Source organism: Strix aluco, chromosome 2, assembly GCF_031877795.1.
Source record: "Strix aluco isolate bStrAlu1 chromosome 2, bStrAlu1.hap1, whole genome shotgun sequence".
Classification (NCBI taxonomy): domain Eukaryota; kingdom Metazoa; phylum Chordata; class Aves; order Strigiformes; family Strigidae; genus Strix; species Strix aluco.
In genome coordinates, this window is record NC_133932.1 from 120,796,292 (window position 1) to 120,810,342 (window position 14,051).

The 14,051-nt window shown below is 41.6% G+C and overlaps 1 protein-coding gene across 1 annotated transcript in view; it reads left to right on the top strand.

The window, feature by feature from the left end:
• The window catches only part of GUCY1A2 (guanylate cyclase 1 soluble subunit alpha 2), a 174,406-nt gene that overhangs the window by 78,362 nt on the left and 81,993 nt on the right, over positions 1 to 14,051 (top strand). The window contains exon 5 of the mRNA XM_074816150.1: positions 11,878 to 12,363. Within this exon, the coding sequence (XP_074672251.1) occupies positions 11,878 to 12,363 (486 nt within the window). The remainder of the gene's footprint in view (positions 1 to 11,877; positions 12,364 to 14,051) is intronic.

Sequence of the window (14,051 nt, forward strand, 5' to 3'; positions counted from 1 at the left end):
TTTCTTAGCTCTGGCATGTCTGCACACTGCTGTATGGCAGCTGCACCAAAAATAAAAGAAGTCTAGATGTATGGAATGGGATGAATTTTCAGCTATAGTAAGGATTGAACCCATATGTTAGTGTCTTTCAATCAGTTACTACTGTTGTTGTATAACTCAACTGTTCTTAATTTTTTTGTTAAATAATTCAAAACAAATTGAAAGATCTTTGATGCTTGAGTAATGTAAGCAAAAGGTAATAATAAAATGACGTTTGTTTTAAAACAACAAAATGTCATAACTTAAGGGCAATCTTAAATTATACTTATTTATGTTAGGCATATAATAAAAAGATTTCCCTGCAGATGCTTTGACTTTTTGTAAAATTGAGTCTAGTGGAATGTGCTGAGCATTGCCTTTCTCTGGGTGCTGGTCATTATGCTGTTTTGTAAGATAATTTCCAAAACAGGAAAAGAGAGGCAAGGTTTCAAAGAAACATTCGAGCAGACAAAGGTACTTAATGATGGTATATCATCTTCCATTCAGAAGTGGAATTTTCTGCTCGTAATTCAGCATGTTCAGACCTATCTGTGTAAAGGCTAACATGGTAAGGACCAGCCTGGGCACCATTAAAGCCAGTGGTGAGCTGGGGACTCTCCATTATGTGTGTTGATCTTAATGCCATAAACACCCATCTAACTGGGGGCTGGACTGTGGCACAGACCCCCAGATCTGCTTTTGAGGCAGGATCTGTGGGCTTTTCACATTCTCTCCAGGAATCAAGAACTGAAACCACAGTTTCATTTTTTCAGATTCTTTCTTCCCTCTGCCCCCACCCCACCAAAAGCAAAACATGTTGCTTTGAGCCTCATAACTTTGCTATAGGATTTACAAGATTTTCTTTTGACTAAGTACATTGTGAGAGTCGTGCACAGGACAAACCTTTGGAAGTCAAGGAATAACAATTATAAATGATATTATAAATGATAATGCATATGAATGTTCTTAAAATATAAGCAGGTGCAGAAAAAGACATGAAATGTATTGTGTTAGGGACCATACCTATTAATTTGTCATAATTATTTCAGGTAACTTAATTGTAACCAGCATGATTTTTACCTCTGTGAAGTTGGCAAACTACATGCACATTTGTGTCTCCCTCCACCTCACTGCCTTGTCAGGCTAATGGAGATTTGTTGGAACTGAAGAACCAACTTTTCAGAAAGCTTTAATGACTTTCTCAAATGTTACATTCTTGTTTTCTCATTCTCCATTCCTTTTTTAAAATGGAAAGACAAAAGCAACAAAAATAATCCATTCCTTTTTTCTGGAAAAGACTTAAATAAGAAGTAGTGTTTAACATACATTTTACTGGAAATGTAGTGTAATTCTCTTCCATTTGTTTTTCATCAACACAGAGAGAATATTAAATATGGGAAGTTTCCCTTACACTTTGGTTGATTTGTTGTAATCAAACTGTGATGGGGTTGTAAGTATAAAAAAGGCATTTTGCTTTGGTTGAAATGCAAAATTAATACAAATGTGTGGCTTGGGGATGTCCTGTTTGGAGCATGTTTATTGCGACTGCTGTTCTCACAGTTCCTGTCAAGCAGCAGGGCTTCTGGTTTTCAGGAGTTTTTTTAAAAAGGCTCTTACCTCACTCAAAGTTATATGAATAAATAGTGAAATATCCTGTAAACTAGAATGTCCCCAGCATCTGCAGCTTCTCAGAACAGTGGATCCTCCTCTCCATTTTAAACTTTCTGTCAAGAATATAAATCTCACTGAGAAGTTGCATGAGGCTCCTACAGTCCTTAACTTCAGATGCTATGTACTGTGTACTGTATCCTACGATTTCCAAAGCTCACCATCCTTGAAGAGTTAGGCCAGCTCCACACAATTCCCAGAAGCAATCTAATCAGAGCATTGGGGAGAAAGATCTTAGGCTAAAAAAATGGGCATTTTCCCGAAAATTGTTTTCATTGCTCTTCTCCTGATGAATACAAACAGGTTTTTTTAACCCTGATGCTGTAAATTTATGACTCTGTGTTATAAATGTGGAGTGAGGCGGATAGCTGTATATCTGCATAGGGTATCCCGGCTTTTAATAACCAGCAGAGAGATGTATTATCGATACCTAAAAATCTACCACATTGATCGAAGTGTGTGCAACCTAAAAGCAGTTTTAAGGGTTTAAATAGATTTTGCAGTGAAAGGAAAAGCAAAGAATCATAGAATATCATGAGTTGAAAGGGACCCGTAAGGATCATTGAGTCCAACTCCCTGCTTCTCACAGGACTGCCTAAAACTAAACCATATGACTAAGAGCATTGTCCAGGTGCTCCTTGAACTCTGACAGGCGTTTTAGGTAAAATCTTTCCTGGGATGCTGTCAGGGCACAGCAGGGGCCAGGGGTCCCTGGATACCAGGAGCTGTGAGGGTCCCCAGGGTGGCTGCGCACGACCTAGCAGCCAGGCCCCATCCCAACCGCCCAAGCCAGGAGGCGGCAGCCTGGGGGCAGCCCCACACGGGGCACTGGCACCTCCCTGGGCATGGGGATGGGGAAAGGCCAAGATTGGGCTGGGCCTTGAGCCCACAGATGGGCCCAGCCCAGCAGGGCCTATGGCCAGGCAGGGCAGGGCTGTGAGAGCTGGAGATCAGTCCTACAGCAGCATCGCTGAGGCAGGGTCTGACAGCCCCATGGGGCTGACATGGAGTCCTAGGCCACGGGCAGGGTGGGGGGATCCCCGGGGGACTGGGCAGGGACAGTCAGGCCAGTGGTGCATTCAGGTACATGACAGATCGTTTTTAAGTATATGAAGGTATTTATTCATGAAAAAAAATCCAATCTAATGTGGATTGTTGACTTTAAAAAGGATTTTGAAATGATCTTGGAAACACTGGTGAGTTTCTTCCTCTTGTTTTAGCAACTGTCTTTTGTTCCTCTGTGCCATGCAGCCTGTCACCAGCACCTTGTCAGACTGCTCTGCCTGTCTACCATGTTGAGTTCACCCACTCCAAGCATCCATGAGGGGAACTGACTCAGGCACACATAAAGTTGAGTTATGGCTCTTGCTATCTTGTGAAGAAAGGAATTCCTTCGAAGGAATCATCTTCCCATTATTTTTATGCCTCAGGGCTAGATTTATCTTGGACTTATCCAAGGAGGAGTCTGGAGTACCATCATAAAAGCAATTTCTGTGTCTTGAAGCAAGAAAGGAGAAATTGTAAATCATCATGATCTTTCCAGGTGTAATCCACCGTTTCCTTTTGTTTATCTAGTTGCTTTGACAGACTAATGTGCAAAGGATAGAGCCATCTCCTTTACCTCTTCCCCTTTCACATTTACTTACAGATGGCTCCATGCTTTGATTTGCCATGCATACCTATGCTTCCTGTGGAGAAGGTCCTATCTAACCCTAATTTATTCGGTTTTAGTCTGCCACACTTTTACTCTTTCGATATCAAGAAGTCGCTTTGAAGGTCCAAGTTTACAACTGAAGGTTTTTAATGGTTCTCTCATTATCATGCTCTCTCTTTTACTTTCTAGAACATGAATGCATTCCCACCAAAGTTTTGGATTTCCTAAAGGTGGGTTCCCTGCAGTATTCATGCTGCCATTTTCTGTTTGCGAAGTATCTACGACGTACAGAAAATGTTAAATTTGGTCACTTTGGTCTGTAGACTGTTGCACATTATGTAACACCCCAGGGATTTCTATAAATAACCAGAAATTTGTAACAGTCACTTTGCTGCTCTGTGGAATAATGTTCTTTTGACAATAAATTGAGCTGGAAACTTGTAGGCAAATGCTGAGAGTTATACTTTCGCAAGAACCTGAGCACATCCTAAGTTGTGCTGAACAAACACTAACTAGTTTATTCAACTGCGTTAGGCATCAGCTGAAAAAATAGTTTTTCAGTTCTGTGGAGATGATACATATTTCTCTTAGCTTTTTCGATAAAACATAGGTGTAATGGAAGCTTGTGTTTTGTTATGATTTTTATATTGAATTAAGATGCTTTTTGACTACAGATAAGATAGCGAATCAGGGCTTCATTTGAATATGAATTGTTCTTATTTACATGAATCTTTCTCCACAGTTAGTTCTGCTGGCTGTGGCTCTGACTTACCCCACTCTACAAGCAGAGCTGGAGTATTGGAGAGATTGTAATGTCTGTTCCTTTTTCTCTGTTTAAGGTCAGAGTCTTGTTCTGCCTGTGTTGGTGGTCAGCCAGCCACAGAACAGAGTTAACTTTACAGGCACAGCAAGTTTTGGTTTATCTAATTGAATTGAGATTTGGAGCATTTAAAATAGAGATGTTTTAGACCAATAGAGGACATGTACTTCCCTCAGTGTATGTATATAATGACATTTAGGTGTCTTTAAATACACAGGAATATCTTTATTGCTATGAAGTAAGTTTATTCTGATGGGGGTAGACTCATCTGACCAGTGCAGGCATCTATGTTCAAGCCTTGTGCTTCCTTTACAACAGAGAAATGTAGGTATTTTTACACATGAGACACAATTCAGTTGACCCTGACTTAGACATCTTGCATGGATCACCTGTTGTTGCCTGTAAGAAGAGTAGTAACTAGTTTAGTTGTAAACTAAGTGAAGCAAAGAATTCCACGCTATCCACACTTGCATTGCATTAATTATCCCAGAAATGAGTTGTGTAGTTTTTGTTTGAAGACACAATGATACCCTCCTACCTCTCTCCTTCCTGTTTCCACTTTGATTTCTGTTAAGTCACTGGTTCATCCCTCTGCTTCCCAGCAAGATTGATCACCTTTGGCAGGTCTCACAAATCTCCGGTACTGGAGAATCCAGATCCTCACCGCTTGATGTTTCCATTCTCACTGTCCCTATGAACAGAAGAATATCCAACAGGAAACTATTTTTTTTCCACTTTGAGCCTTTTACTTCTCGTTCATTTCATAGTAACAGAAGATTGAGATTGGAAGGGACCTCTGCAGGTCATCTTGTTCAACCTTCTGCATAAGCAAGGCCCCTAGAGCCAGTTGCCCAGGACTGTGTCCAGAAGGCTTTTGAATATCTCCAATGATGGAGACTCCACAACATTCCTGGGCAACCTGTGCCCAGTGCTTGGTCACCCTCTGTAAAAAAAGTGTTTCCTGATGTTCAGAGGGAACCTCCTGTGTGTCAGTTTGTGCCCAATGCCTCTTGTCCTGTCTCTGGGCACCACTGAAAAGAGCCTGGCTCTGTCATCTTTGCACCCTCCCTTCAGATATTTACATACATGGATAAGATCCTCCTGAGCCTTCTCATCTCCAGGCTAAACAGTCTCAATTCTCTCAGCCTTTTCTCATAGGACAGATGCCCCAGTCCCTTAATCATCTTTGTTGCCCTTTGCTGGATACTCTCCGGCATGTCCATGTCTCTTGTTCTGAGGAGCCCAGCACTGGACACAGCACTCCAGGTGTGGGCTCAGCAGTGCTGAGCAGAGGGGAAGAATCACCTCCCTCAACCTGCTGCAGCACTCATCCTACGGGAGTCCAGAGTAGTGTTAGCCTTTGACGCAAGAGCCCATTGCTGTCTTATGTTCAACTTGGTGTCCACCAGGACCTCCAGGTCCTTTTCTGCAAAGCTTTCCCCACTGGATTTGTAGAATAGTGTGACCTTTTTGCATCAGCTCTTAGTGTATTTGAGGAGTTTCATATCCCCACACTGAGATTTTCCTTCTTTGGGGTAAACCATCACATTTTTTCAATTTTTTTTGTAGGTCATATTTTCTAGACCTTTGTCGTGGTTTGAACCCACAGGGCAACTGAGCACCACGCAGCTGTTCGCTCACCCTTTCACCCTCAGGAATGGGAAGGAGAAAATAAAGTAAAAGGCTCAGGAATCAAGATAAGGACAGGGAGGGATGATTCACCATTATTGTCACGGGCAAAAGAGAGAATTCTTAGGGGAAGAAAAAGAACATCACTTTAATTCAAACACTAACAACAACACTTAACAGACAGAGTAGGACAGTGGGAAGCATTGCCACATCTTAAAAACACCTTCCCCTGCCCCCCTCTTCTTCCTGGGTTCAGTTTTGTTCCAGATCTCTCTATCTCCTCCCCCACCAGCAGCACAGGGCTGCAGAGATTGGGGGTTATGGTCAGTCCACAGTGGGAGGACCACTCGCATTCTCCCCTGCTCCCGTGTGGTGTCCCTCTCACAGGAGACAGTCCTCCACAAGCTTTCTCTTGGGCTGCAGCCATTCCCAAGCTGCTCTGGTGTGGGTCACTCCCGTGTGTTGCAGTCTTCCCAGCGCCGGACTACAACAGCAGGAGCTTCTTCCCATAGAGTCCCAGCCTTCTTCAGGCACAGCTGCCTGCCCTGGCATGGGGACCTCCACAGGCTGCAGGTTGACATCTGCTCCACCATGGACCTCCATGGTGTCAGGGGGTGTGGCCCTGCCATCTCACCATGGGATACAGGGGGGCTCTCTGCATCAACACAACCCCCCCTTCCTCCTCCTCTCTTCCACTGACCTCAGTGTTTGCATAGGTGTCCTCCTTGCAACTCTTCCTCCCAAATCCCAACTTCTCTTCTCAGGTTCCCCTTCTTAAATACATTATCGCAGAGGTGCAGCCACCATTGCTGATTGGCTCGGCCTTGGCCAGAGGCGGGTCTGCCTTGGAGCCAGGGGAGCTTTCCAGAAGCCTCTCACAGGGGGCCACCGCTGTAGCCCCCTCCTCTGCTACAAAAAACCCCGCCACACAAACCCAGCACAACCTTTCATCACATTCTTTGCTCTTCAGCAGACTCTCCAATTGATCCACCCCTTTGTTATACCAAACACAAACAGATTTGCCCACCTGGGGACTGAATATTGATGGTCAGAGCATAAGTATTACTCCTTGTGTTTTGCAAGCTATATTCTTATTTATATAGTCCTGTATAGTGTTTTCTTTCTTAATGACAGGATGACTTGTTGGCTTACATTCATCTGTTTCACTCTGTAGACTCTGGGCCATCTTCTTAGGAACTGTTAGCCTGCCTATATTTTTTGCAGTTGATTATTTCTGCCTAAGCATATTCATTGCCCTTGTTTTGAATTCTGATTTTAGCCCATTCCTCCAATTTAAGAGATTTTTTTTTTTAATTCCAGTGTTGTCCATCATACTTTCAGCCCTTCTTCTAAATGTGTCACCTGGAAACACGACAAGCAGAGTCATTACATTGCTTTCTGGCAGTGTGCTGTTGCCTTGTCCAGTGCTCACAGAATCCCCTAAGCCCCTAACTGCTCAAATACTTTTGAATATCTTGCTGTAAATGTCCCTGAGACACTGCCATGTATCCTATAGGTCATTCAGAGAAGTGAATCCAGCTGTTTTAAAATTTTCGCTAGCAGCTGGTTCACCTTTCTAAAAGTCACCTTATACTCTCATCCTCAGTGTGCAGCAATGTGGTTTTTTTTTTCTGAGCTTATGTTATTTTATTTGTACCTTGAAGTGATGACGGTGTCCAGGTTGATTTGTCATAAGGTGATTTTCCCCCAATCTTCCCAGTCCTCTAAATAATTATGGGCCTGTTAAAGAAACAGCTTTGTTTATTCTCATTGAACCTGTTCATTGTATGAAGTACAGCATGCATGTGTAACTGTTTACAAAAGTGTGGCCTAGCACTGTAAATTACCTAACCTACTCCCAATAAAAAATGCTAGGAAAAGGCTGTAATAACAGTTTGAGAGGGATTATGTACTGATCAAAGTCAAAGCAGCAGCTCCATTAGAATGTGTGAATTGCAGAGGCTGCAGAATACATGGCCTGGCCTAATGACAAAGAAAATTATTTTTTAAACCCCCAATTCTTCTTCAGAAATATTGTCTCATATTTCCCTTAATATTTTCCAGAAGGTGTGTACACCTCTCAGTCACTATTCTGAAACTTGTGTCTTTGTACAAAGAAGTATTCCTTTCCATCAGTGCAACGAATCACGCTTTTCCTCGTGCTTTTCCTTAAAGACTAGGCAGTGGAGCTGGCATTAAATTCATAAGCTTTTGATCCATACTTAATCCTAGGGTGGCATGCATCCAGAGCATGCAGAGCGTTGGATATTGTGTACCTAATGAAGTAGCTGTTGGTGTACAGCACAGTAGGATACTCTCTCATGTTCTCAAACAGCAGCTTTAGAGTCTGTTGGTGTTCCCTGGGTGGGTCTTTGGGGAGAGAAGCTGAAAGAGTTCCTGAGAAGCAGGGCATTCTATTTACTTCCCTTTCTTTGCAGTGGGTTTGCAGGAAAGTAGAATTCAGCAAGGTTTTTTGGTTTTCATCCTAGAGCTACTTAGGCTGCAACCATCATTTCACAGCAACATAATCCTGTAAAATACAATGTGTAATTGTTCATTTCAAAATGTGCTCTTAAACCATTCAGAGAATGTCCTCTGAAAACAGTGGAATTATTTGCACTTTATTTGGTGAGAGTGTAGTTATCAAGAGACAGAAAAGCAATGAAATGTAGCAGTAATGAAATACAACTGGAGACAGAAATGTTTCAATCTTTCTCTGTTTATAAGAAAGATAGATGATGTAATCCTGATTGCCTGTAGGCTTACAGTCCAGGTATAAAGCAGTCCAGCTCTGGGAGATGCCCAGAAGTGTGACTTTCTATGGCAAGCTTCAGGCAAATCTGTTACTTCATTCAGTTATACTTTAAGATACAGAGAAGGATACAAGAGACAAGAGAGTCCAAAGAAAAGAGATGGAGGTTATGTTGAATCACAGTTGCAGACCAAAGCCCTCTAGAAAGAGTCTGAATCATCTCAGAAACTTCTTTGGAAAGGAAAGGACTTTGCAAAAACTGAGAAGAGTGATGCAGTCTTAGCTCTTCTCTACTGTTGTGCTTTAGGAGACCTGAGTTTTGCTCCCCAGGCAAGCTGAGGCAGCTTTGCTTCTGCTGTCCAGTTCCCTGATTTGGCACTTGAAGAGACTAGCAGGCCATTTTCTAAAAAAACCCCTCAGTCATCAAGAGAGAGCAGGGCATCATAATCACTAATGGAACATGAAAGGAGTGATAGGAAGCATCAATAATTCCTGTTAAGCAGAGCAAATGATAATAATATTCAGAGAATAAAGCCGAAATAGCACTGAACCTTTGACACTTTTAGGAAACCAGGCAGTTGTGTAGGGAGAATATATTTGCAGAGTTTCTAAAAATGCTTTAGAAACCCTCAATCTTGTTGAAGCAGGGGCTCAGCTCACTTGGGCAGAACAGTTTATTATTAGGCATTTTACAGGATTGTGTGTGTCTTCCATTGCTTCTCACACATAAGTCTCAAAATGTGTTATAGGGTGGTCAGTATCATTGTTCCTGCTGTGCTGAAAGGCCAAATAAGCACTCAGAGTTGATAATTTGCTTGGAGCTACCCAGAAGCAAAGCGTAGGACTCCAGAGTGCCTGCTGAGTACGTTATTCACTAGATCACTGTTCCCTGAAAAGAATCCACCCAGGGAAGGTTGGCACAATATATTCACACTGACAGAGATCACATCAAAGAGTTTGACACCTCAAACTGACAAAGGTGAAGCAAGAGCACAGAGTGATGCATTAATTTTCTTCTAGTCTTACAGCAGGTTAACACAAGAAACAGCTCCAAGCCAGGTGCTGTGCCTTGCTGACAAGCAGCCCACGCCCCAGGCCAGGCTGGCTCAGCCAGGGTCTGTGGTCACACTCTCTCTCTCTGAGTTCACACTATTTTCACCTGGAGGTGGAAGAGAGAAGTGATAATATGAGATACATTTATTTTGCACACAAGTGAAGTTCTAGGAACAGAAAAGAGAAAAACTCTCTGGCAGAGGGAAACAAAATAAGAGGATTTAGAAATGACATACCATGTATTTCATATTTGTCAATTTGTACTTAAAACAGTTTCGCATGCGCCCTTTGAAAGCGTGAGGCTGCATGCATGAAGAAAGCACCTATTTTCCTTATGTTTCGAGCAGGGAGCCATATGTTTTAAAAATTAAAAAGAACAATTAGTCTCAGAGAATTAAATCTGCTCATCTAGGTAGCTGACTGGCTTTCTCACAGACATGGCTGTCCCAGAACGAAGCTGAGGAAACATTAGTAGGTGTGTGGGAACATAAATTAAGAAAATTCTCAATTTTAATTATTTTCATTTACTTTTATTTTCTGAGTTCCTAGGCTGACATCAGAAGGTACATCTGTTGGGTTGCTAGCAGTGTGGGTTATGGAGGCAGAGGGCATGGGGACAGGGTAGGCTCAGTCCCCATGTTGACAGTAGAATCTCCGATGACAGCATATTATCTGATGTAAGAAATCCCCAAGAGAAACAGGAGCTTCCCAATGTCTCCCCCAAACATGGAAAGTACCATGTAGGGGTAGCTGTCAGCTCAGCAGGAGCTTCCAGGCCTCTGAACACTTAAATCACATAATTATTACAGACACCTCTGGATTCGCTGCTTGAGGTTTTCCTGTTTTCCTTGGAAGGATTATGGATGGAAGGAGGATTAAATGATAAAGTGAATCATGTGAGAGTGAGGGAATGCCTACACGATGAAAGAAAGGGTGACTGGAGGAGACTTTTTCATTTCAGTGGATTGTGTGGAATAGAAAAATACAGATTTAAGGCATTATGGTGACTAACACTGTTCTTAGATGCACAAGGTTTGTGTGTTGTGCCTGATTTAGCTATGAGATCCTTGGCGTAAGGCCTGTGGGGTTTTTTAGATCACCTAGCATAGTATTGCCCTGGTCTTGGTGTGGTCCTGGAATGAAAACATCAATGATGATTGTTTTTCATGGCAGAGGCTATGGCAGGCTGCATTTACAAAGAGATATAGTTTATCTGATTTAATTATTTTCTGGTTAAACAAAACATGTTCATCTTAGTTTTCTGTTTGGTTTTGTTTTCTAAATACTATATTCAGGTGAGAAATGTCCTTTGCAGTATTTGACAGTTACTTTTGTGTGACCCAAGTAAGTTACTAAAAATCAGAATGTATGTAGCCCCAAATGACAAATATATCATTACAGTTGGTTTTCAGTGTCCATTTCAGTCTCGTAGTTTTGTGCTCAACTGCCGTCACGGAGCAAGAGGTTATAAGCCAGGGCCTCGTTGGTATCAGCCACTGAACAGCACTCAAAACATCTAGCCATTTACCAAGCAAACACAAAATCTATACACCAGTGTGACGAACCACCTGCTACTCCTTTCCTACTGTTCCTTCTTCTGTTCTGCAGATACAAATTACATGAATCTATATATCACCAAGAAATCCGCAGACTCTAACAGAATGTCAACCTTCAACTCTACTGCATGTTTGAAAAGGCAAATAGGAAATAGGAGCACTGGTATATTTTTTCCATGCCATTCATTATTTTATGGAGTTCTTTCTCACATTTATTCTTATTTGATTCCTCTATAACATGACCACATTTGACTTAGTAGCTGTTTTGCTACTAAGAACAGAAGATACTTCACCATTTCAGTAACCTGCTTTCAGATAGTTGTCATTTCCCTTTAATTTTGTGCTTTTAATAATTTATAGCTAAGTAACAAGAAGGAGCTGCTCTGGAAATTGCTTTTAAGGCTAGGTACATTCCAGAAGCAAAATATAGAAGCATTGTTAACATACCATTCTGAGAAATACATGTTATTGTGGTTGTTTTCTTACATAAATGGGTTGAAATAGAATCCAACATCTGATTTGGGAAAGCTTTTGTGTCAGTATAGGCTATTTTCTGACTCACCTTGGTGAGTGGACTATGTGAGTCTCATTCCTTGAATAGGTGAGTGTATAAAAGACTACAGTTTATGTTTATCAATTTTAGCTGAAAGAGGATGGGGAAAGTAAAATGGGGATCCACATCTATCAGCTATTTTTTCCTTTTTTAAACTCCATTTTTATTTTGCAGGTGATGGAAATTAAAGGACAAATGATTCACGTGCCAGAATCAAACTCAATTTTGTTTCTGGGTTCCCCCTGTGTGGACAAGCTGGATGAACTGATGGGCCGAGGCCTCCATCTTTCAGACATACCTATCCATGATGCTACTCGCGATGTCATATTGGTTGGGGAGCAAGCAAAGGCCCAGGACGGCTTGAAAAAACGAATGGATAAGCTGAAGGCAACACTTGAATGTACACACCAAGCCCTGGAAGAGGAGAAAAAGAAAACAGTAGATCTCCTTATTTCTATCTTCCCTGAAGAGGTGGCTCAGCAGTTGTGGCAGGGGCAGCAGGTTCAGGCCAGGAAGTTTGATGACGTCACCATGCTCTTCTCGGACATCGTTGGCTTCACTGCCATCTGTGCGCAGTGCACGCCCATGCAGGTCATCAGCATGCTGAATGAACTCTACACACGATTTGACCATCAGTGTGGATTCCTGGACATCTACAAGGTAATAGCTCAGGTCCTGAGTTAGCAAAATCTAATTGCAACTGAGATAGAAAAAAATCCCAGTAGCCATCTTCCTAAATTACAGACCCTCACTATAAAAACGGAAAGGCAATATTTTTGTTTTGCATGAAAAAAAAATCTGAAATATGCCCATTGAAAATCAAATACTCTGATGCTGAGCTTCCCTCATGCCTCATATTCCCATTTTCCTATAGGAATGTACACCTCCTGTATTATAGCCAGGTTTCCTTTAGGTGTCACAACAGCCACAGTGTCCTAAGGATGATGAAGTGCACAGTGATGATCCTAGCCCAAGCTGCAGCTCCCGGAAGGCACTCAAATACTTCCTGTCTCAAATGAAACTTGAATGATTTAGGGTTTAGGCACTTACCTTTCCCCTGAAAGAATTCAAATTTTCAATAAAGAGCAGGTCATTCACTATAAAACTGTTATAAGAGATTTAAACTTCCACTGAAAAACAGGAAGAGGACAGCAGATGTCCATTCACATGTAATGAGTGGAACATGGTACTGGAGTGCCATGCTCCTTCACTACTCTGCAAAAAAGGGGATGTTGCATGTGTTGGTCCTGTTACAGGCTTCATTACCTTCACTTCTCTTTAGTGGATTTGGTGTCCAGTATGTATTTGAGAGAAAAAAGAAGGTAGGTAGAATTTAATAAATGAACTCAAGATATTATCTGTGTAATTATCCTGTGAACTCTACAGAGAATGTATTTTATATATGGAATACCTTTAATTTTGTGATAGGAAAAGCAGAGCAAATGTCTTTTAATAACTGAATGCACCAAACAAAAAAAATGTAGTTCTAAAATAATATATTGACTTCATTTTCTGTCTGAAGCTTGTGAAGTCAATCGTGTTTTCAACCTGTTTCAAATAGTATTTGTTGATAGGCTATAGAGAAAAGGTTTTCACAACAGTGACGTCCCTTTTATTTTTAGCCCCTAATCCACTTTAAAAGGCATCCAAAAATACTAATTACCCACCTAAATAATAATTGTGGCTGAAAAGTTACAATACATACCACAGATAGAACTGAACATGGTATAGATACAGGTGGTTAGGACAGCATATCAAAGTAAAAGACCACACTGTAAGAAAGTTTTGTGCTCTTGGGCTAGGGATTTGTGTTACTAACACTCAGAAGCCAAAGGCCGTGTTGGGAGAGGGCTATAATGGAAGGTACCAACACTCATTTGAGAATTGTTGCGGTGATACAGTCAGAAAAGATTGGAAGCTTGATCTCGGTTTGTATTAGTCTGATGTTCCTGCACTGGATCTTGAGCCAGCTCTGAGAACAGGACTTGAGGAACTTCTGACCCACAGTCAAGAATGATATCTAGTGACCCTGCTTCACACGCTGTATCTGGTATATGGGTGTAGTTAGTGTTTTCCCAGATGATTAGTTTTAGTTAGCTGTTTTGAGGCATTCAGGACATTCTTTGTTGAAATGGCAATAGGAAATAAAGTATTTAAAACTCTGTGACCTGTTTGGAAGGAAGGTTAGTTGAGTCCTGTGAGAACACTAAGAAGGAATGTTTATACATAGGTCGTGAATGTTGTATTATTTAGACCATGGCTTTCTTCCTTTCACCTAGCTTTGTGCCTCTTTAGATAGAAAGATATTACTGTATGGAAATACAGTCCTGACCAGTGAAATGAGATGA